This window comes from Prinia subflava, chromosome Z (assembly GCF_021018805.1).
Source record: "Prinia subflava isolate CZ2003 ecotype Zambia chromosome Z, Cam_Psub_1.2, whole genome shotgun sequence".
NCBI lineage: Eukaryota > Metazoa > Chordata > Aves > Passeriformes > Cisticolidae > Prinia > Prinia subflava.
The window spans coordinates 35,139,862-35,159,112 of record NC_086283.1 but is presented as its reverse complement, the minus strand read 5'-3'; the positions used below and the strand labels follow the sequence as shown (position 1 = coordinate 35,159,112).

General features: G+C 39.9%; 1 protein-coding gene across 1 annotated transcript in view; it reads left to right on the top strand.

Moving 5' to 3' along the window:
- Window positions 1-19,251, top strand: part of TRPM6 (transient receptor potential cation channel subfamily M member 6) — an 80,453-nt gene that overhangs the window by 45,036 nt on the left and 16,166 nt on the right. The window contains exons 26-32 of the mRNA XM_063423402.1: window positions 691-1,820; window positions 2,512-2,624; window positions 3,552-3,678; window positions 4,619-4,716; window positions 6,996-7,054; window positions 8,569-8,594; window positions 10,466-10,516. Coding sequence (XP_063279472.1) covers window positions 691-1,820; window positions 2,512-2,624; window positions 3,552-3,678; window positions 4,619-4,716; window positions 6,996-7,054; window positions 8,569-8,594; window positions 10,466-10,516 — 1,604 coding nt within the window. The remainder of the gene's footprint in view (window positions 1-690; window positions 1,821-2,511; window positions 2,625-3,551; window positions 3,679-4,618; window positions 4,717-6,995; window positions 7,055-8,568; window positions 8,595-10,465; window positions 10,517-19,251) is intronic.

The following is a 19,251-nucleotide window of genomic DNA, read 5'->3' as shown; positions in this document are numbered from 1 at the left end:
GAAATGACTACTGTATATTGCCTGCAGCTAGTTCATCATTGTCTTGGTGATAAAGTATCAGAGAGTATTTTCAGGAAATGTGAAGATAATGATTTGGTTAAAATGATGTAATCCCAGGCCAAGAAGTTCCTGCACTTTTCACTGGAGACTTGAGGATGATAAAAAAGGCTTTGGTTTTGGGGGGCAGTTGAATTTTACCTGAAGATAACAAATGCCTTTAGATGCATAGAATCTGCTTCTGTAGGTCAAATATGTTCTTGGGAAGACCTGTTTGTCAGCAGAAAAATGGAGGATTAAAGAGTACCTGGCAGTTTATGCTTCCACAAGTAATGTAAAATGCAGGATGTCCAGCTGACAGGAGGTATACATTGTTTGCAGCCATAGCAAATGTAACCTGCCATCAATGATTTAGTAGTTCTATGGCAATGAATGGGCATTAGTAGAAAAACAATAATCATTAAAACAGGCAGTCCTTGAGCAAAAGGTCTGTTTCCTTAAAAAACCCACTGGCAGTTTGGCTGTGTTTCATCAAATACTGATATTAATGGGAATGAAAGTCACCATTAAAAACAAAAGCCTGTTTGAAACACTAACTTTTTGAAATGTGTTAATGGTTTCTGTCATCATCTCTCAAACAGATGTAAAGATCTATGTTTTGGTATTTTATTTATGTTTTCTTTTTCTACCTAGAGTGGAAGAGATGTTTCAACAACTTAAAGAAGTGCACGAGAAGGTGTTTTATATCAAGGAGTCTTTACTCTCCCTGGACAGCCAGCTAGGACATTTGCAAGACCTGTCTGCCCTGACAGTGGATATCCTGAAAGTGCTTTCAGCTGTAGACACCTTGAAGGTGGAGGAAGCCTTACTGGCTGACACAAAACACCAAACCTGTAGGAAATTGCCGCACAGCTGGAGTAATGCACTTTATTCCAAGACCTTGAGCAGCCTGGAGGGCTTGTATGACAGGAAGTACCACTATTACAGCATGCCACCCTCCCTCTTACGGAGCTTGGTAAGGACTCAGTCTCCATCACAGTGCAAACTCTTGAAGTCTCAGAGTAACAAGGTGGTAGAAGACAGCTCTCAAAAGGTAGAAATAGAAACAGATACAGTCACCTCAGGAGTATCCTCTGAGACTAAGTCGACTTCTAGGTATGGGCAGTTTTTGCTGGTTCCCCCTGACCATCAGGGAGGGTCTTTTTCTGAGGATGTCACCTTAAATTTGCCCTTTTTGAACCCTGCTGCCAAGTGCAAGGATGAAGTGTTCAGAGATGACCTGCAAAGTAGCACTGGGGTTCAGCAAAACTTGCCGGGTGTCAGCTTCCTTGGAAAAGAGACAGAAGGTTATCAATGGAGCCAGAGAGACTTTGTTATTCATTTGCCATCAGAAAAGACTAATGCTGCAGAAGGTGCTCATCATCTTGATCTCCAGCTACCGCTGGATATTGAAGGAAGTGCAGCATCCCCCTGTGATGACAGGGAAGAAACTGAAGGTGGTTATGTGAACTGGGGATTCTCTGAAGGTGATGAAAAAGGAGTTTTCATCTCAGACTCAAAGAAGAAAACTCTCTACCTACATTCCTCCTGTGACAACAATTGCCAGAATAATCCCACTAGGCATGTCCAGTTAAGTGATTCGAAGTCCTTCTCCTACAACTCTTTCAAGTCACGTCACAGCTGCAGCATCTCTCAGAACAGGCTGAAGCGAAGCATCTCCTTCTGGATCAGCCCTCTCTGCAGGGACTGGAGTTTCTGCCGAAGCAACAGCTTACCATCCCCTAAAAAAGAGAGATCAGGGAAAATCTGCAAGGCTGTAGGCGGTAATTATAAAACATTAAACCTGTACAGTATCTTTTACTGGAGAGTCTGAGACTATTCCATTTACACCCAGAAGGTATTAGATGCAGTAGAAGATGGTAGCAGAGAGTCCACAGTTACTCTTTCACTTTGTTTGGATCTGGCTGTTGGGAATATCTGAAGTGTGCTGGTATCCAAGCAGGAACACATCTATGTGTCAGCCAGCCTGATCATTCCCATCTCATGGAATCTCCATGTCTGTGGCTACACAGCCTGGTGTACAGGGATTGTACTCACTCTGGAGAGTTCTCTTGCCCTGGGGATGCAAAGATAGAGTTGGAGGAACCAAAGTATATTACATGATCCCATAGAGATACATTAACAGTATCAGAGATGGCTGCATGGAGAATGAAAAGGCATATATTTCTGTAGTCAGTTTAAATGCCCCCCTGTCTACCATCAAGTTTGCTTACCAAGTGCTACAATACATCAAATTACAGCTTTAATTATGAATAATATGACATGATGGATAACATTACTTGTTTTATATCTTGTGATGGTTATACATCTTTGCACCAAACTGCTTGAGTACTAAGTTTGGATGTCACAATTCTTTCTCAGATTGCTTTAGACATCTGCCTCAGTCCTATCAGATTTTTCCTTAGTAAACAGAAACTCTGTAGCTTAAAGGTGTTTTTTGACTCTTTCCTGCAGAATCTTTAGGATCCTGTGAGCTACACCACAGTGAGACAACAAAAGCAAAACAGCAAAATAGAGACAGAAAGTCTGGGAGAGGAAAGAGGAATCAAAAACCTCTTCAGGTGCCGGTATGGGCAGATGCAAGAGAATTGTGTATCTCAAAATTGTCTTTTTCATTCCTTAAGAGCAGTTCTGCAGTGTGATTTAATTGAAAATGTATACATTTAAAATGTTGCACACAGACTGCAGCATCTCCTCTGTGTGTCTAGCTTTGGTTCAATTTTTTTTTTTTTTTGGATGTGTGGGATTTCCGTTTTGAACTTATTGGCATCCATGGACTTTGGTATACTGTGCTGAGTTTGTGGTGGTTCACAAGTGTAAACCAGTCCTTGCATTTCAGCCATCAGGGGAACTTGTGAAGGTTTCATGTGATCTAGGACAGACTGAAGCAGTGACCATATCCAGGGTATATACAACTGTACTCAAGCAAGTTAGGCCTTATAATGTTGTCTCCTGCCACAAGATTCCCATAAACTTTTCTCTGAATCCATCAAACATTCATCAGGTTGCAGAAAGTATGTTGATTGTGTATATGTATGGGACAACTTTTACAACTGTGTCTATGTGTTCATAAATAAAAAGATATTTCTAGAGCTATAAAGAAATTTCTAGGACCTTCATTATCTGGAAAGGATTATCACTGTTTAATGAGACGAATACTGAAGACTGGTCTGTTGACAAAGATAAGATACCCAGCTCAGCAAAGGATCTTGGACTTGAACTTTGAAATGTAGTCTCTCTGAAGATATGAGGTCTTAAAGTCCAAATTCCTTCAGATAGTGTAAGACCTTTCATCCATAGTACTTGCTAGACAAAAGCAACATGTCTTCTGCAGCTTGTAACAAAACCGGGAAAATCTGTTTCGCAGTTGGGAGTGCATTCATTCACTGGCATTTCAGAGATGCTCTGAAAGGCCACATCATGCTCTGTCAGAGAAACTGTGGAGATGCTAGTCAACCTGTAAATTCAGTATTGTTTTGTCTGTGTCTTGGCAGGTGATTAGAGTGGATGATTGTCCCCAGAACACTCAAGTGAACTCGGAGCCTGCAGAGATTAATGTCTGGGATGAGCAAGAGAAACACAGCAAGAATTGGCTCACCGTGTCTAATTTCAGTCAGCTAAGTATGTTACATGTTGCAAACAGTGAATTTCAGCTTTTAATAAGAAGACATAAACAGAATTCAAAAATTATAAGTGTTATCCATCATTTTTGCCTCATTGAATAATTTTTATAGAATTATACTTAGTTTGTCTTAGTTATTTAACACAACTTGAAGAGGCGAAAGAGTCATAGGTTGGAGGGAAGATCAGGTGAATCTTTTTGGGACCACTGCCTGTCTTCCAGGGGAGATAATTGAGTGCTAATACTCAGGAATAAGTAGGAAGCAAGGAGAATGATGTTTCTGTCTCCTCTCCTGAAGTGTCTTTTATAGTGACATCTTCTCAAGTGGCAACCAGGCTAATTGCAACAAATAAACTCATGATTTTTCAGGACATTTACCCTCATAGATAGTGCTGTGACACTGTATTTGTTGGCAGATCCTCGGCCTGCATTATTCATTTCTCATTGCTCAGAAACACATCCTGCAAAGGAAAGAAACAAATTCTGTATTGTCTCTTTTGGAGTGAAAAGGGAATAACATCCTTACTCTTCTTTTAGTAATTCTCCATCTCTTCATATCTCATCCATCTCTCATCATATCCATCAGACATTCTGTGGGGTTAATAGATGATTAATTCTATTAGTCATCTATCCTTTCAATTTTGCTGTGAAGTGGCTCACTGGTTTCATCCTGTGAGCTGCTGGGAGAAGTACCAGACAGTACTGTGACTTGGTACCATGGGTCTGAGGAGGGCTGTACTCCAAAGTCTGCTGGATAAAGGGGAAGTAGTCTGTTTAACCCTATGAAATTCTGTCATTGTTTTTTAACCCAATACATATTCACTGGGACAATATGATATGTATTTGTTTATTTTATAACACTGCATAGCTACTTAGTGTATAGTGATAGAGCTGTTCATTTACCCTCCAGAAATAGCTGACAACTTCTCTTTTGACTAGGTTTGGAACGTCTCCATTATAAGCACCAGAAAATTAAAAATCCAGATGTCAGTAGGCATACCATACCATTCTGTGATTACCTGAGGCATTCTCAAGAGGTAAAACGTAGGATTATGCATCCTAGTCCATAATTGTGGCTGCTATGAGCCCAGAGTAGCTCTACAGTCATGCCTAGATTTACCAATAGAGTTTCTTTGTTGTGACATACCTCTTTGAGTGATGTGAAACTTTGTTGTCTGCTGGTACAGTGTATGTGTGGAAATAAATGAATCATTTAACGGCTGCTAAGATTAACCTCATTAAGATTATTGAAATACTACATTAAATTATTGACTCTTAGGGGGGTTCTGAATATGAACTCTAGTCACAAATGACATGTGTTTATGTTTCATCAGGCTATGAGTAAGCACACAACTTGATCTTGAACTTGGGGGCAGAATGAATTAGAAGAAAATTTTGGAAAGTTAGCTACTTAGCATTCACTTCATCACATAGTTATTTCTTGCAAATTGATAGATAAATATTGATAATAATTGCAAAGCATGGATTTTTTAACCATTGTCTTATAAATATTGCATTTTATTATTTACCAGAATTAATCAGCAATTCTGTAACTTAAAGGTGCTCTTCTAACATAGACTCCTTGAATCTGATGGTGCTAGACCAGTTTATATTTCCTGAAGAATTGAGCAGGAATCTGGATTGTGGAAACTACTATCTGTTTTAACACAAGGTAGTTAATAGAAGAAATGGAATAGCTAAGAGACGAAAATGTACCATCCATTAAATTTTATAGGGGTATCTCAGAGATATGAAAGGAAATTAACAAAGAATTAATTAAGAAAAGGAAAAGACAATCCTTTCTTCTTTCCTTTCAATAGCACCAAAGCACCCTCCCCTGTTGATTTTACTTATGGGACTTTTGGTTATTAAAATGGAAATCTTTCTAATTATAGCATTGAAAATGTTATAATTATATATATATATTTATAAAAATGAATCAAGTAATTTTGGTTATGCTATTCTGAGTGCTCTAGAACTTGAATCTCAAATACCAGGGACAAGAGCTTTAATGTTTTAATTTAAAAAATGGTGAGGTTTTGTTTTAAAAAGTGATGAGAGAGAGAAATAGAAATAAATTTACTCATTTTTGTATTCTGTAAAACCAAAACTTGGAATCTAAATCAATAAACCTTTGAAATGTGAATCACAGGATCAGCCAGGCAAAATAAAGGTAAAGCTGGGAAAACTGTGTGAGGTAACCAAGTAATCAGTTGCTTCAAAGCTTTTGTTAAGATATATTTGAATAAAACTCAAATGTGATATTTTTTAAATTGTGAAAAAAACATTCTGCTGATTAATAGCAGTATTGGTGTTATGCTGAAACCAGTAATTTCTGAAACACCAACTTGAAACTATTTATTCTTCCAAGGTATAATCTTCAGTATCCACTGAATTGTTGTGCCTCTCTTTGGACTATGAAAGTTTATATTTATCACTGAGATGTAACAAAGTTGGTGCATCCAACTGTTCCACTTGGAGATTGATATATTTTAATGATATGTATCTTTTGAGAGATCCATCTTGAAATGTAGCAGGGAGCAAAGCAAGGGGGTGTGTAGGAGGATTTTGTTAAAGAATTTTTCATCTTCAAAGCAAGCTACAAGTTCAAAATACGAGACAAATTTAAAAAACAATTAAAAGTGGTTTAAAGTTCAGGTTAAATCATAAGTTGAATTTCAGTTGATTTGTCTTTAAACTTAGTTGTCTGTGACTTTTTTTGTGTGTGTATGTGTGTCTGTGTGTGACTTTGTGGTTTTGAGGATTGGTGTGACTAATATTCCAAAGAAAACTTCCATCTCTTACTACCACATTAGAAGGACCTGGCTGACCCTTTTTTTCCAAAAATGGCTTGAAGTTAAAAAGATTATTTGAGTTTTCCTTTAAAGATAAGGCCTGGAAAATATGTGATTTAAATATCCCTGGAAGGTTGCTCAGTGTATTACATTCTTTTGTTCCAGGGCTTTTGACTGAATTTATTTTCAACAAAAATTTTCCAACATAAAGAAAGTTCTCTAATGCTATGCTTACTGGAAAACCTTTAACAGGCTTTGTGACTACATCGAGATACAGGTGGTGACCTGAATATTTAATTCAAATGTCTGGAAACAACATGGAAAACAGCTATGTGAGCAAATTAGTTCCATTTTAGTGTAGGTATGGTAGTGCAATGATTCACCTGCCTGTCAGGGTCATTATTCATGTTAACAATAACCATATCAACAATTGTTCTCAAGACTACACCTTCTTGAGCTGTGCAATGTGGACATGATAATGATGTGCATATTTTACCAGTAAAGTATCTCTCTTTTTTTAGGATTTCGGTAATAACGTATTTGGAAACACCAAGAAAAGTAATCTGAGCAGGAATTCCTTGTATGTATTATTAGTAAGTTAAGATACTCATCTTAAAAGAGATGTCTACAGTGTCTGCAGCTTTCCATTTCAGTTCTGCAATATACTTGAATGACAAATTCCTGAGAAATAGAGAGTTAAAGCCATTCAGTTTGTTTAAGTTTCTTTCAAGGAAATCTTACTAATGGAGATAAAGGAGATCCAGTTAAACAAATTGTGTACTTTTGGGTGGAATAGATACCCTTTCTAATTCTAAGAATAATTTAATTTTCTAATTCAGTCACTAAGATGAGAATTGGACTTGATGATTTACAAGGTCTTTTCTGCCCTTAATAATTCTATGATTCTATGGTGATTCTGTGGTAATTCTGTGGTTCTAGACCATAACATCTTAATTAGCCATTTTTCTAGTCTAGTCAGCAGGAAAAGTTGTATATTTTTTTTGCTGTGCAATTGTATGTCTTATTTTTTAATAATTACAAAGCTAGCACCTCCTAAAAACTTTTCTCATTGACTGATTCACCATTTTTGTACATCTACTAAATATTTAGCTCAGTTTTCTTCATGCATTTTCAGATGTTATTAAGCTTTGATTACATTCAGTAAAAGTGTACTGGTTTCACAAGCAGTTTCCATTTTCTTGTGAGGTTTTAAATTTCTTTCCCAGACTGATTAATCATTATCATAACATTAGTAGAGTTTTTGATAATTGAAGTGCTGTCTTTATGTTCCTTTTCCTTCTCTTTCCTATTTTCATCAACTTCTTCCAGAGCTTTTTTTTCTCTTTTTTTCTGCACTGCACAAGTAATAAGTAGAAGAGACTAGAAAGCTGTCATATCCCATGTGATTTCACCATGGGGAGAGGAGGAAAAAAGTTACTCAGTTTTTTGAGGGTTTTATGCATACTGTGGGCATTGGGTGTTCTGCTGTTGTTGTGGGGTTTTTGGGGTGTTTTTTCTTTTTTCAAACCCCATCATTTATAGGCAGTGGGTAAGCTGCACACTTACCAGCAGGATGCAGGGGCTGTTGAGTGGCCTGAATCTGTCACTTAGTCTGTTGTCTTCAGTGGGGTATCTCTGGTCTGTGAGGTGAATCAGATCTTCTGTGTTCTGTAACAAAGATTGCTTTAATGTAGTAGTCTTTTTGTGACCAGACCTATTAATCTAGATAATTAAAAATTATGTTTTTGTACAAGTAATGGTGATGAGAAGTAACTGTTAGTACATCTCAACCTTGACTGAAAAATGAACAGTTGAGTATTTGACTGAAAGCTTCGTAACTGATACTGTTATTGCAGTGTAAAAGATATGAACAGCAGTGCAGACTCAAGAGTGGTTCAACATAAAGCAGAGAGAGAAATATGTAGAAAAATGTGTCAGTTCTTCAGTACTTGACAATTGTTTGCTGATGGTTGTGTTGAACAAAATTGCACTGAGGGTCACACATGCTGAGTCAAACATGTGATCCATGTGTACCAGTGTTAGCATAATGACAGAAATGTTGGATTAAAATATCAAATATTTGCTTTTAAACAGATTGAGAACTCCAGAGGAAACTGACAGTAAGTTTTTCATTGCTTGTCACTCATTTTAATTCCCATCTGCAATTCTCATGCTGCAAATCTAAAGTACAAAATCCAAAAATAAGTTAATGTACTGTCATTGAGGATATTATTTCATCTTTTAGTAACTAATTTGTACTTTAAAGTGCAAGTTGGTTTTTTTTTATGAGAAACAGGTTTTTCTCATAATAACTGCATAATCTTAAAATAAAAGAATTTATTTTTACTCTACTCTGCCCAGTAATGTCCTTTCAGCAGGAAGAAACTCTTTAAGATTCTACTGCTTTGATCCCTGACAGTCCAAGTGATCTCTTGGGTTAAACCAGGGTGTATATCTGAAGATAGATTATGATATAAGATGTTTAATCTATGCTTGATTTTTAAAATTGCAATTATGTGTAGTATCTCTGTTTGTGTTGTTTACCTGGAATTCTGAAATCTGAGAAGGACTGAATTTATTATGACATGTCCAATGAATAAATTCAAGGTTTTAGGGAGGAACCACTTTGTTCCTCAAGAGCAGAGTGTTAGTAAACTTCACTGGTATTTGTTGTGTTTTAGTCCATCTCCCATTTTTCCTGGCATGACACTTAACTGAGCAGCTGGGCACCTATCTCTTTTTGAGATTAGCTGTGGTGTAGGAATGAGTTGTTCCTAGTCTTATCTCCACTTCAAGTGCTGCTCTTTGTGGGTCCATTGGTGCACAAAACACTGCAGTGCTGAAACATTCTCCTGCAAGAAGAGTGAGTTGTAAGGTTGCTCTCTAGAGCACACCATTATTTTGATTAAAATCCAGGTTTTACGTTCTCAGAAGCCCCTTTTCATGTGGTGGTGGTGTGGTTTGTTTTTTTTTTTTTTTGTTTGTTTTTTTTTTTTTTGTTTGTTTTTTTTTTTTTGTTTGTTTTTTGTTTTTTGTTTTTTGTTTTTTGTTTTTTTTTTTTTTTTTTTTGTAACTTGCAAAATGCTGCAAAAGTAGATGGATCCAGAAAGAAAAACTCACAAGGGACTTTGAATCACCAAGGGGAGTGAAAAATGCTGACCCTTCCCCCTACATCCATAGATGTTTTCATGTAAGATCTCTCTCACTAGGTAAGGGAGTAAAAGAAAATAGAATACACCAAGAACAAAAGTGAAAAGTGCAAAAAATTTGGTGAACTGGATTGTTTTGATTATCACATTTTTTGAAAATTAATAGTATTACAGTATATATATACTGAAATCTGGCACATAGAAGGATGGTTTTCCAGGAGAACAAAATTATTTCTTCTAGTTAATGAAAATGTGTTCATTATTCTTGGTTATATTAAAAAGTCTTTTTTAAAAAGCAAAGATTTTTAGAGCAAATTTGATCTGTCTGAGTCTATTAAATATGTAACTAGCAAAAATGTTTGTCTACTTATATTGTAACAGTACTTTGGATGTTGTGGGTTAGTGGACAGTACTGTTATAACTTTGGTACAATAGCACAGTTAATGGACTGCTTAATGGCTGAGGATGGAGTTGGAAAACTCATGTCACTGGTAGACCATGAAGCATGGTGGATAGCAAAGTGCTTTTGATATCCCAGGTTTCCAGCTGGCTTAACATGTCCTTGAGGTTAATATCTTATTTCCCCCACCATTTCCTTGGATAAAGAAGTCATCTGTCTATATTGCAATGATGACTGAAATTTGCAATATACAGTACATGATAATGTAGTTAAAGCTCATAAGTAATTCTCCTCTTTAGAATGCTGAGCCAGCAATTCTGATTAATCTGTTGTGTGGCAAACTCTGGAATGGAAAAGAATTTAAAAATCATGCATTTGTGTCTATATAATATATATAATAGCTATAATAATTAATACAAAAATTCTTTAAACATTATTTCAGATATCTTCTCCTGCTTGAAAACATCTCAGGATTTGCATCTTCACTACTCAGGTAAGCAGGAGGCAAAAGAATGACAGCTGAGAAATTTAAGAAATTAAAAAGAAATTTAAGAAATTAAAAATATTAGTTCTCCCTTTGTCATACACTGTGATTTTCATTTTGGGGACTTGCACATTTGCCCACTGCTAAGAAGATTCTGTGTTAATTCATGTGTAACATTTCAATGAAAGAATTACTGACTTTTTTTTTGTTGTTGATATTTGCTTCATTCTGGGTATTTATGGCTAATCCAGAGGAGAATGTAGATAATCACTTTCAAAATATCAGTGGAAATCATGAATGCAGGTCAGATTCCTGAGGGGGCAGAGGAGGCATTCCTTTGTTTATAGCTGTCAGTCTCCTCACACCTCCCAAACCCCCCTTTGTACTTTCCTGAATTCATTTCTTCAGTGGATTGGTCCTGTACTACTTAATCTGTGTTTGTATATCTATGAACTCCTGAAAATCTGGCAGTGAATAAATTCTTGAATGCTAGTTGCCTGCAGTCCTGCCTTTCCCTGAGATGAGAGTGCACAGATTTTCCCACAAGGCCTGGATGTCAGTTTTTCCAGGAGGAGAACACAGCAGAAATTTCCAGTAGATGTCACCATTGCCCACAGGAACTGGCCTCCGTTACCGGCAGGGCTGGAATAACCCAAAACTATTAGCAGCCACTTTAAATTCAAAATCTACACAGTTTTCAGTGGGAATAACACTTCCTGGCTTGCAATCAACTGTACAGACGTAGTTGGTCTGGCATGGTGGAGTTGTTGCAGTTATTGATTTGTTGTTTGTCAGGTAAGCTATTTGAGATGACGTTGGACTTTTTAGCACAGATAGGCTATGCACTGATTTCATGATCAGTGTGCTCTTAGTGCAGCATCAAAAGAAGCTCTTGTTTTTCAGTCCATGCTCCAATGCTGTTCAGACATAGTAACAAACTCCTGTTGAATCTGGTATATGTAAACAACCTTGAATTGGAGTATGAAGTGCAGATCTTCTCAAATGAGGGCCAGCTCATGGAGTGGATGTGTTGTGGGTGCCCTTTGCCCTACTCTTCTGACTCAATAACCTCCAATTACATTTTGCTCAAAGAAGTAATATTAAAAGAAGGATAGATGATGTCCAAACTCTGTAAGATCCATAAGATCCAGAGTTTGTTACCATGGCTTTTTTGTTAGTGTGCAGAGAAACATAGCTCTGCTGTAACCATAGCAGAATGTCCTGGGGTGACTTTATGATGTTTGTATCCCCAGTTGCCCTAAATCAGGACTCTGACTCTCTGCTTTGGTTGGCTCTCTGCTTCAGAGGGTGGTTTTTCCTTCATCCATTGAATAGGGAAATTAGACAGTCAGAACTGTAGCATCCAAATTACCTCCTCGTTCTAGGAGTGCCTTACTTTACACTTCTCTCCCTCTGCCTGATAACTCAGTCATGTGAAGACAAATCCATAAATATTTGGTTGACTCTCTGAAGTTCTGAAGGTGTTTGACTGAGAAATGAGCTGCAAGCTGGGGAGATATAATAATGTTACTGATGCTTTTTGGCAAGAAGCCTGAATGACAAAACAGTACTCTGTGCAGGGGAAGGTTGGATTTTCCTGTCATACCTTGCTAAACCTCCAGGTGGGTCTAACCCTGACGAGACAGACAAAGAAGGCAGTTGGGGTCAAGGCATCTCATCAGCACATCAGTGTGAGTGTGAGTGTTGTTGCACTGGAGTTGTCTGGAGCAGGATGCAGAAGCAGCCTTTTGTGAAAGGAGGAGGATGGGAGATGGCAGAAGTCCTTCTGGGCAGGGGGATTTCCCAGAGGGTCTGTTTCTTTGGAAGGGTGAGATATGATGGATTGGTATCCTGGTTCTGGCCAGGAGGGAACACGGCTAGGACCTAGGAGGTTATTCTTTACCAATTCACATAATTTTCTGGTGGTGGAGGAGGGGTTCTGTTGGGATAGCAGAGGTTCGCTTGTTGCCTGTTTTGAGTATTCACGTGTGAATTTTTTGCCTCTCCTGCACCCTCTGCTGTTACTTTCATTTTCCTATTCCACTGCTGTTTCCAGCAGACTGATCTTATCTAAACCTATGATCTTTAACTCTTGTGTTTCCAGTCCTCTTTGTTGTGCAGCTGGGAGGAGAGGGAGGGTGAGGGGGGAAGTGAACGAACAGTGCATGGTCTGGAATGTTTCAATGGGAACACTGAACTGGGGAACATCATTTCTGAACTGCAATAACCTTATCTGATGTTTCATATGAAACATGAAGAGCAGAGATAGCAACAGCTCTGGTAAGAGTGGGTGGTAAACAAGTATTTGTTGTATTAGGTATGTCACAATGTTGTAACCAAATCCTGTGTATTTCATTTGGCATTATGTGCCCATTGAGGTGTTCCTTTTCAGAGTAGGGAGAGGGATCAGGATTGCTTTGTTGCTGAACTGTGTGATATCAGCTTAAAAAATTATAACCTCAAGGGCAATGTGGGTCATTTGTGATGTATATTCAGTGTTGGTCTTCTACCCTTAACTCAAGCACTGCCTTTGAGAAACCATTAACCATGTCCTGGGCTGAATCAGGCACAGCACTTCCAGCTGGTCAAGGAACATGATTGTCCTGATCTGCTCTGCACTGGTGTGGTCTCACCTTGAGTATTGTGTGCAGTTTGGGCACCACAACATTAAACAGACATTAAACAGTTACAGAGCATCCAAAAGAGGGCCATGAGGTCTGGAGTAGAGGAGGAGATAACATCAAGGGCAGCTGAGGTCACTTGGTCTCTTCAGCCTGGAAAAGCAGAGACTGAGGGGAAACTTCACTGCAGTCTTTGACATCCTCACAAAGTGAGGCAGAGAGGCAGACACTGATCTCTTCACGCTTGTGACCAGTGACAGGATTTGAGGAAATGGCGTGAAGCTGAGTCAGAGGTTAGTCAGGTTTGGGCTGGACCTCAGGAAAAGGTTTTTCACCTGCGGGGTGTTTGGGCACTGGAACAGGCTCCCCAGGGACATGATCATAGCACCAAGCCTGACAGATCTCACAAAACATTTGTGAGCATCTTAGGCACACAGTGTGACTCTCAGGCACAGGGCCAGGAGTTGGACTTAATGATCCTTATGGGTCTGCTTCCTGATGGGTCCTTCAGCATATTCTGTGATTCCGTGTTTCTGTAATAATTGTATAAATCCCGTGAGCAGAACAGGGAAAGATTATTTTCCTCAGGTTTTCCTTTTTCCTCCTTGAGGCCTGCTACAACAGGTTTGGAGGATTTTGAATTCCACTTGGATATTAAGGAAAGTGTGCTTTTGTTGCTAAGTCTGCCGGGTCTCTTCAATGCAGTCTTACACTCTGATTAGAAAAAGAGATTCTTATGGGGGTCTTTCAGAGATCTACCCTCAGGGTGGATAGTCATGATTGGCCTGTAATGTGGGAGAAAACAGGACAGATTTTGAAGGATTATTCTGCTCCGATGGCTTGGAAGTTCAGTCCTGAACAATTACAGGACCCCGTTGAAGTGGCAGAATATTTGAAAGAAAAATGGTGTGGCAGCTCCAGAGAAACACAAAGTTCTGCAATGTGCAGGGCCCTGGTTACTATTTATCAGACACTGCTCACAATACTAGACAGCACCCTCAGGGGGAAGAAAAGCAAAGCAGAACGACAGGCACTGGGGTCACTCAAACTAAAGCTGAACCACAGGAACAACCCATGCTGGTACCAGGATGCTTCCTATACAGAAGAGGAAATTCAAGCCCCAGACAGTTTGCATACTGAAGAGGATGCAGGGCCCTCCAAATGGGAAGCAGGACCAGAGAAAATCACCCCCTAGGTGAGCTACAAGGTTTGTGAAAATTTTCAGCCACCAGTCAGGAGAGTCTCAGCTGACCTGAGAGTTCTGATGTTGGGATATCACAGCCCATGATAGGGAACTATATGGTAGTGCAACCAAGAAACTAGGATCCCTGTCCCAGGATGTGGGCCTTGACAAAGGGACAGAATAGAACAGAAACTCTCAGAGGTGGCTCCTGTCAAGTGTGAGAGAATGGTGACTGCCAGCTCCAGCTGTTGAAGATGATATGTAGATCATATTTTTTTCCTCCCTACTGGCCTGCACTTTGGCTATGGAAAGGTCTCTCTGCAGGGCCTTCCTGCCTTTGAGGGAGTCAACAGCTCCTTCCAGTTTTGTATCATCTGTGAACTTTCTTAGTATCCCATCAAGCAAGCTAAAGAGGAAATTTTCCATGCCTTAGCAGTATGGACCAAAGTCTCTTCTACTGGGATCAACTACTCCCCTGCTCAAGAGAGGGTACATGCCATGAAGTAAAGTGGGGGTTTTGTTGTTGTTGTTTTTTTTGTGTTTGAGAGGACATGAGGAAGTAAGATGGAAAACCTACCATTCCCCTAGCAGCAGAGGTACATGAGTTGAGAGGAAGAGCAGCCACCAAAAGTTGCTCCAGTTTCCAGTGGGCAAGTCCTCAGACAGAATCGAAGGACTGATATTATTTCCAATCCTCTTGAAAGGATCTCCAGTTCATATTTACAGGAAATAGCAATGACCATGACCAGAACCAGAGGCCCTGCCTCCAGCCATGTGGAGAATCAGATCTATTGGACTGTGTGGATCCAATGGCTTGGCACATCAAACCCACAAGAACCTAAGTCTTTAGCTGACACAGGTGCACAGTGTACCCTAATGTCATCAAGATAATGTAGGGGCAGAATCCATCTCTCTGAGGTGACAGGGAGCTGGACAGCTGACTGTACTGGAAGCTGAAGTGACTCTGACTGGGAATGAATGGCAAAAACACTCCAGTGTGACTGGCACAGAGACCTTGTGCATTCCATAGATTACCTCAGGAGAGGATGTTTCAAAGACCCAAAAGGGCACCGCTGGGCTTTTGGGAGACCTGTAGAGACAGGGGGGAATTAGGCAGCTGAATACCTTGCCTGAACTCTCAGAGGACTGCTCTGCTGTGGGGAGGCTGAGGATTGAGGAGTAACAGGTCCTGATAGCTACCACAACAATGCAGTGTTGGCAATATCACACCAACCAGGACTCTGTGACTCCCATCCTTGAGGTGATTCCTGAACTGGAGAGCTGGGTCAGCAAGACTTGCTCACTCTTTAATGGCCCTGTGTTGCCAGTGTGTAAGTCCAGTGGAGAGTGGAGACTGACAACAGACTGTCAGTGGCCTGAAGGAAGTCACACCACCTCTGAGTGCTGCTGTGCCGGACATTCTGGAACTTCAGTATGAGCTGAAGTCTAGGGCAGCAAGGTGGTGCACCATCAATATTGCAAATGTGCTTTTCTCTATTCCTTTAACAGTGGAGTGCAGGCCACAATTTGCTTTCACTTGTAGGGACAGCCAGTATACCTGGAACTGGCTGCCCATGGGTGGAAATACAGCCACAGTATTTGTGTGGAATGGATCCAGACTGCCCTGGAAAAGGGAGAGGCTCCAGAACACTTTCAATACATTAATGACATCAGCTTGTGAGACAACACAGCAGAAAAAGCTTTCAAGAAAGGGTAGAAGATAATCCAAAACCTCCTAAAGGCCAGTCCTGCCATAAAGCCAAGTAAGTTTAGAGACCATCCCAGGAAATTCAGTTTTCAGAAGGAAAATGGCAGGATGGACATTGTCAGATTCCAAAGGACGTGTTCCAATGAACATAGCAAAATAGCAGCTATGTCCCTGCCATTCAGCAACAAGGACATACAGGCTGTCCTACACACTCTGAGTTTTTGGAGAATGCATAGTCCAGATTAGAGTCAGATTGTGAGTTCTCTCTATCTTGTAACTCAGAAGAGGAATGATTTTAAGTGGGATTCTGAACAACAACAAGCTTCTGAACAAATCAAACAGGAGATTAATTTGTAGCAATAGCCCCTGGAACAGTTATGACTGGACAAGATGTGAAAACTGCTCTACAGATGGGGAGAATGATCCTCCCTGGAGTCTCTAAAAAAACTACCCATGGAAGTTTGAGGATCATCCCTGGGGTTCTGGAGGCAGGAATACAAAGGATCTGAGACCTGCCGCATCCAAACTGAAAAAGATCCTGGCAGCTTATGAAGGGGTTTGAGCTGCTTCAGAGGTGATTGGCCCCAAAGCACAGCTTCTCCTGGCACCCTGACTGCCAGTGCTGGGCTGGGTGTTTAAAGGAGAAGTCCTGCCACATATCATGCCACTGATGACACATGGAGTGAGTAGACTGTTCTGATCACACAACAAACTTCAATAGGAAGTCCCAATCACCCAGGGATCTTGGAAGTCATCACAAACTGGCTCAAAGGTGAAAATTTTGGAATACCACTGGAAGAAGAGGAGGGAAAGGTGGTTTGTGCTGAGGAGATCCCACCATAGAATCAGCTACGAGAAAATGAAAAGTGGTACACTCTCTTCACTGATGCCTCCTGCTGTATTGGAGGGACACATCAAGAATGGGAAGCTGCTGCATGGAGTCCTACATGGAAAATCACAGAAGCTATGGAGGGACAAGGTGCATCAAGTCAGGTTGCAGAGCTGAAAGCCATCCAGCTAACTTTAGATATCACTGTGAGATGAAAGAGAATCTCTCTATGAGAGAAATGGCCAGTGCTCTACTTCTGTATTGACTCATGAATGGTACCAAATACTCTACAGGGGTGGCTTGAGCGGTGGAAAAAGATAAATAGGCAGTGCAGAGGTAAACTCATCCAGGCTGCTGAACTGTGGAAAGACATCACTGCCCATGTAGAGAAGCTGGCTGTAAAAGCACATCCTGTCAATGCACACACACAGAGGAGCTGGGCTGCTGAAGAACATCACAACAATGAAGAGGTAGATTGGGCTGCCAAGATTAAAGTGTCTCAGGTGGACCTGGACTGGCAGCATAAGGGTGAATTATTGTTGGCTCATTGTGCCCATGACACTTCAGGCCATCAGAGATGCAACAATACAGAAGGGCTCGTGACAGAGGAGTGGACCTAACCATGGACACCCTTAACCATGGACAGTTTTTATAACTGTGAAATGTGCTGAAATCAAAAGAGGGTAAAGCCTCTGTGGTATTGGGGATGATGGTTAAAATATGAATATAGGGAGACCTGGCAGATCGATTATATTGCAAATGTGCCAAGGCAAGCTCTAGGTATGTACCATGAAAAAAACCCACTGGATGGCTGGGATTGTACCCTGTTCCTCACCCACTGACCCAGAATACTATCTTGGGCCTCAAAAAGCAAGTGCTGTGGCAATGTGACACCCCAGAAAGAGGTCAGTCAGAAAAGAGGACCCATTTCAAAAATAGCTTCATAGCATCCTGGGTCAGAGGGCACAGTTTTGAAGTGGGTATCATGTTCCCTGTCATGCACCAGCCTTTATGAATGTTGAATAATAAAAGGGATTGCTAAAAAAAACAGTGTTGGGACCTTCAAATATTGGGATCTACAATTAGCAAAAACCACGTGGTTAGTTAACACAAGAGACTCCACTAATTGAGCTCAGTCAAAACTCCCACATACTGTAGAAGGGTATGTAAGCCCCTGTGGTGCATATGAGTAATATGTTCAGAAAGTTATTTGGATAAGTCCTGTCAAAAGGCAACCCCACCCATGGCTATGTTTTTGTTCAATGACCTGGGTATGCTTGATGGATAATGTAGAGGGACTGTGAAACACCATGTGAACCTGGAAGGGGATTTGACTTTTGAGTGAGAGCAGTCTGTAATGTGAAACTGTGTGTGTGTATTTTTGATTGCTGAATGACAGTGGCACTGTGTGCCATAACTGCCATGGACAGTGAGTCTGGACTGCCCCAGATACACCAGCCATGAGCTCTGGATGCAGCTTGCAACCACCTGACAGCTCAGCAGTTCTCCTGCCCTGGGAGACCTCTAGGACAGACAGAACCCACATCCATGGACTCAATAAACTCTACAGAGATCTTAGAGATATGGAGATATAACCATCTCTATATATGATTCCAGTGCTTATGTACATACACATCTCTATCTCTATCTCTATCTCTATCTCTATCTATATCTCTATATCTATCTCTCTCTATCTCTCTCTCTCTCTCTCTCTCTATCTCTATCTCTCTCTCTATCTCTCTCTCTATCTCTATCTCTATCTCTATCTCTATCTCTATCTCTATCTCTATCTCTATCTCTATCTCTATCTCTATCTCTATCTCTATCTCTATCTCTATCTGTCTCTATCTCTATCTCTCTCTATCTCTATCTCTATCTCTATCTCTATCTCTATCTCTATCTCTATCTCTATCTCTATCTCTATCTCTATCTCTATCTCTATCTCTATCTCTATCTCTATCTCTATCTCTATCTCTATCTCTATCTCTATCTCTATCTCTATCTCTATCTCTATCTCTATCTCTATCTCTATCTCTATCTCTATCTCTATCTATCTCTATCTCTATCTCTATCTCTATCTCTATCTCTATCTCTATCTCTATCTCTATCTCTATCTCTATCTCTATCTCTATCTCTATCTCTATCTCTATCTCTATCTCTATCTCTATCTCTATCTCTATCTCTATCTCTATCTCTATCTCTATCTCTATCTCTATCATCTCTATCTCTATCTCTATCTCTATCTCTATCTCTATCTATCTCTATCTCTATCTCTATCTCTATCTCTATCTCTATCTCTATCTCTATCTCTATCTCTATCTCTATCTCTAATCTACATCTACATCTATCTATATCTATATCTATATCTATATCTATATCTATATCTATATCTATATCTATATC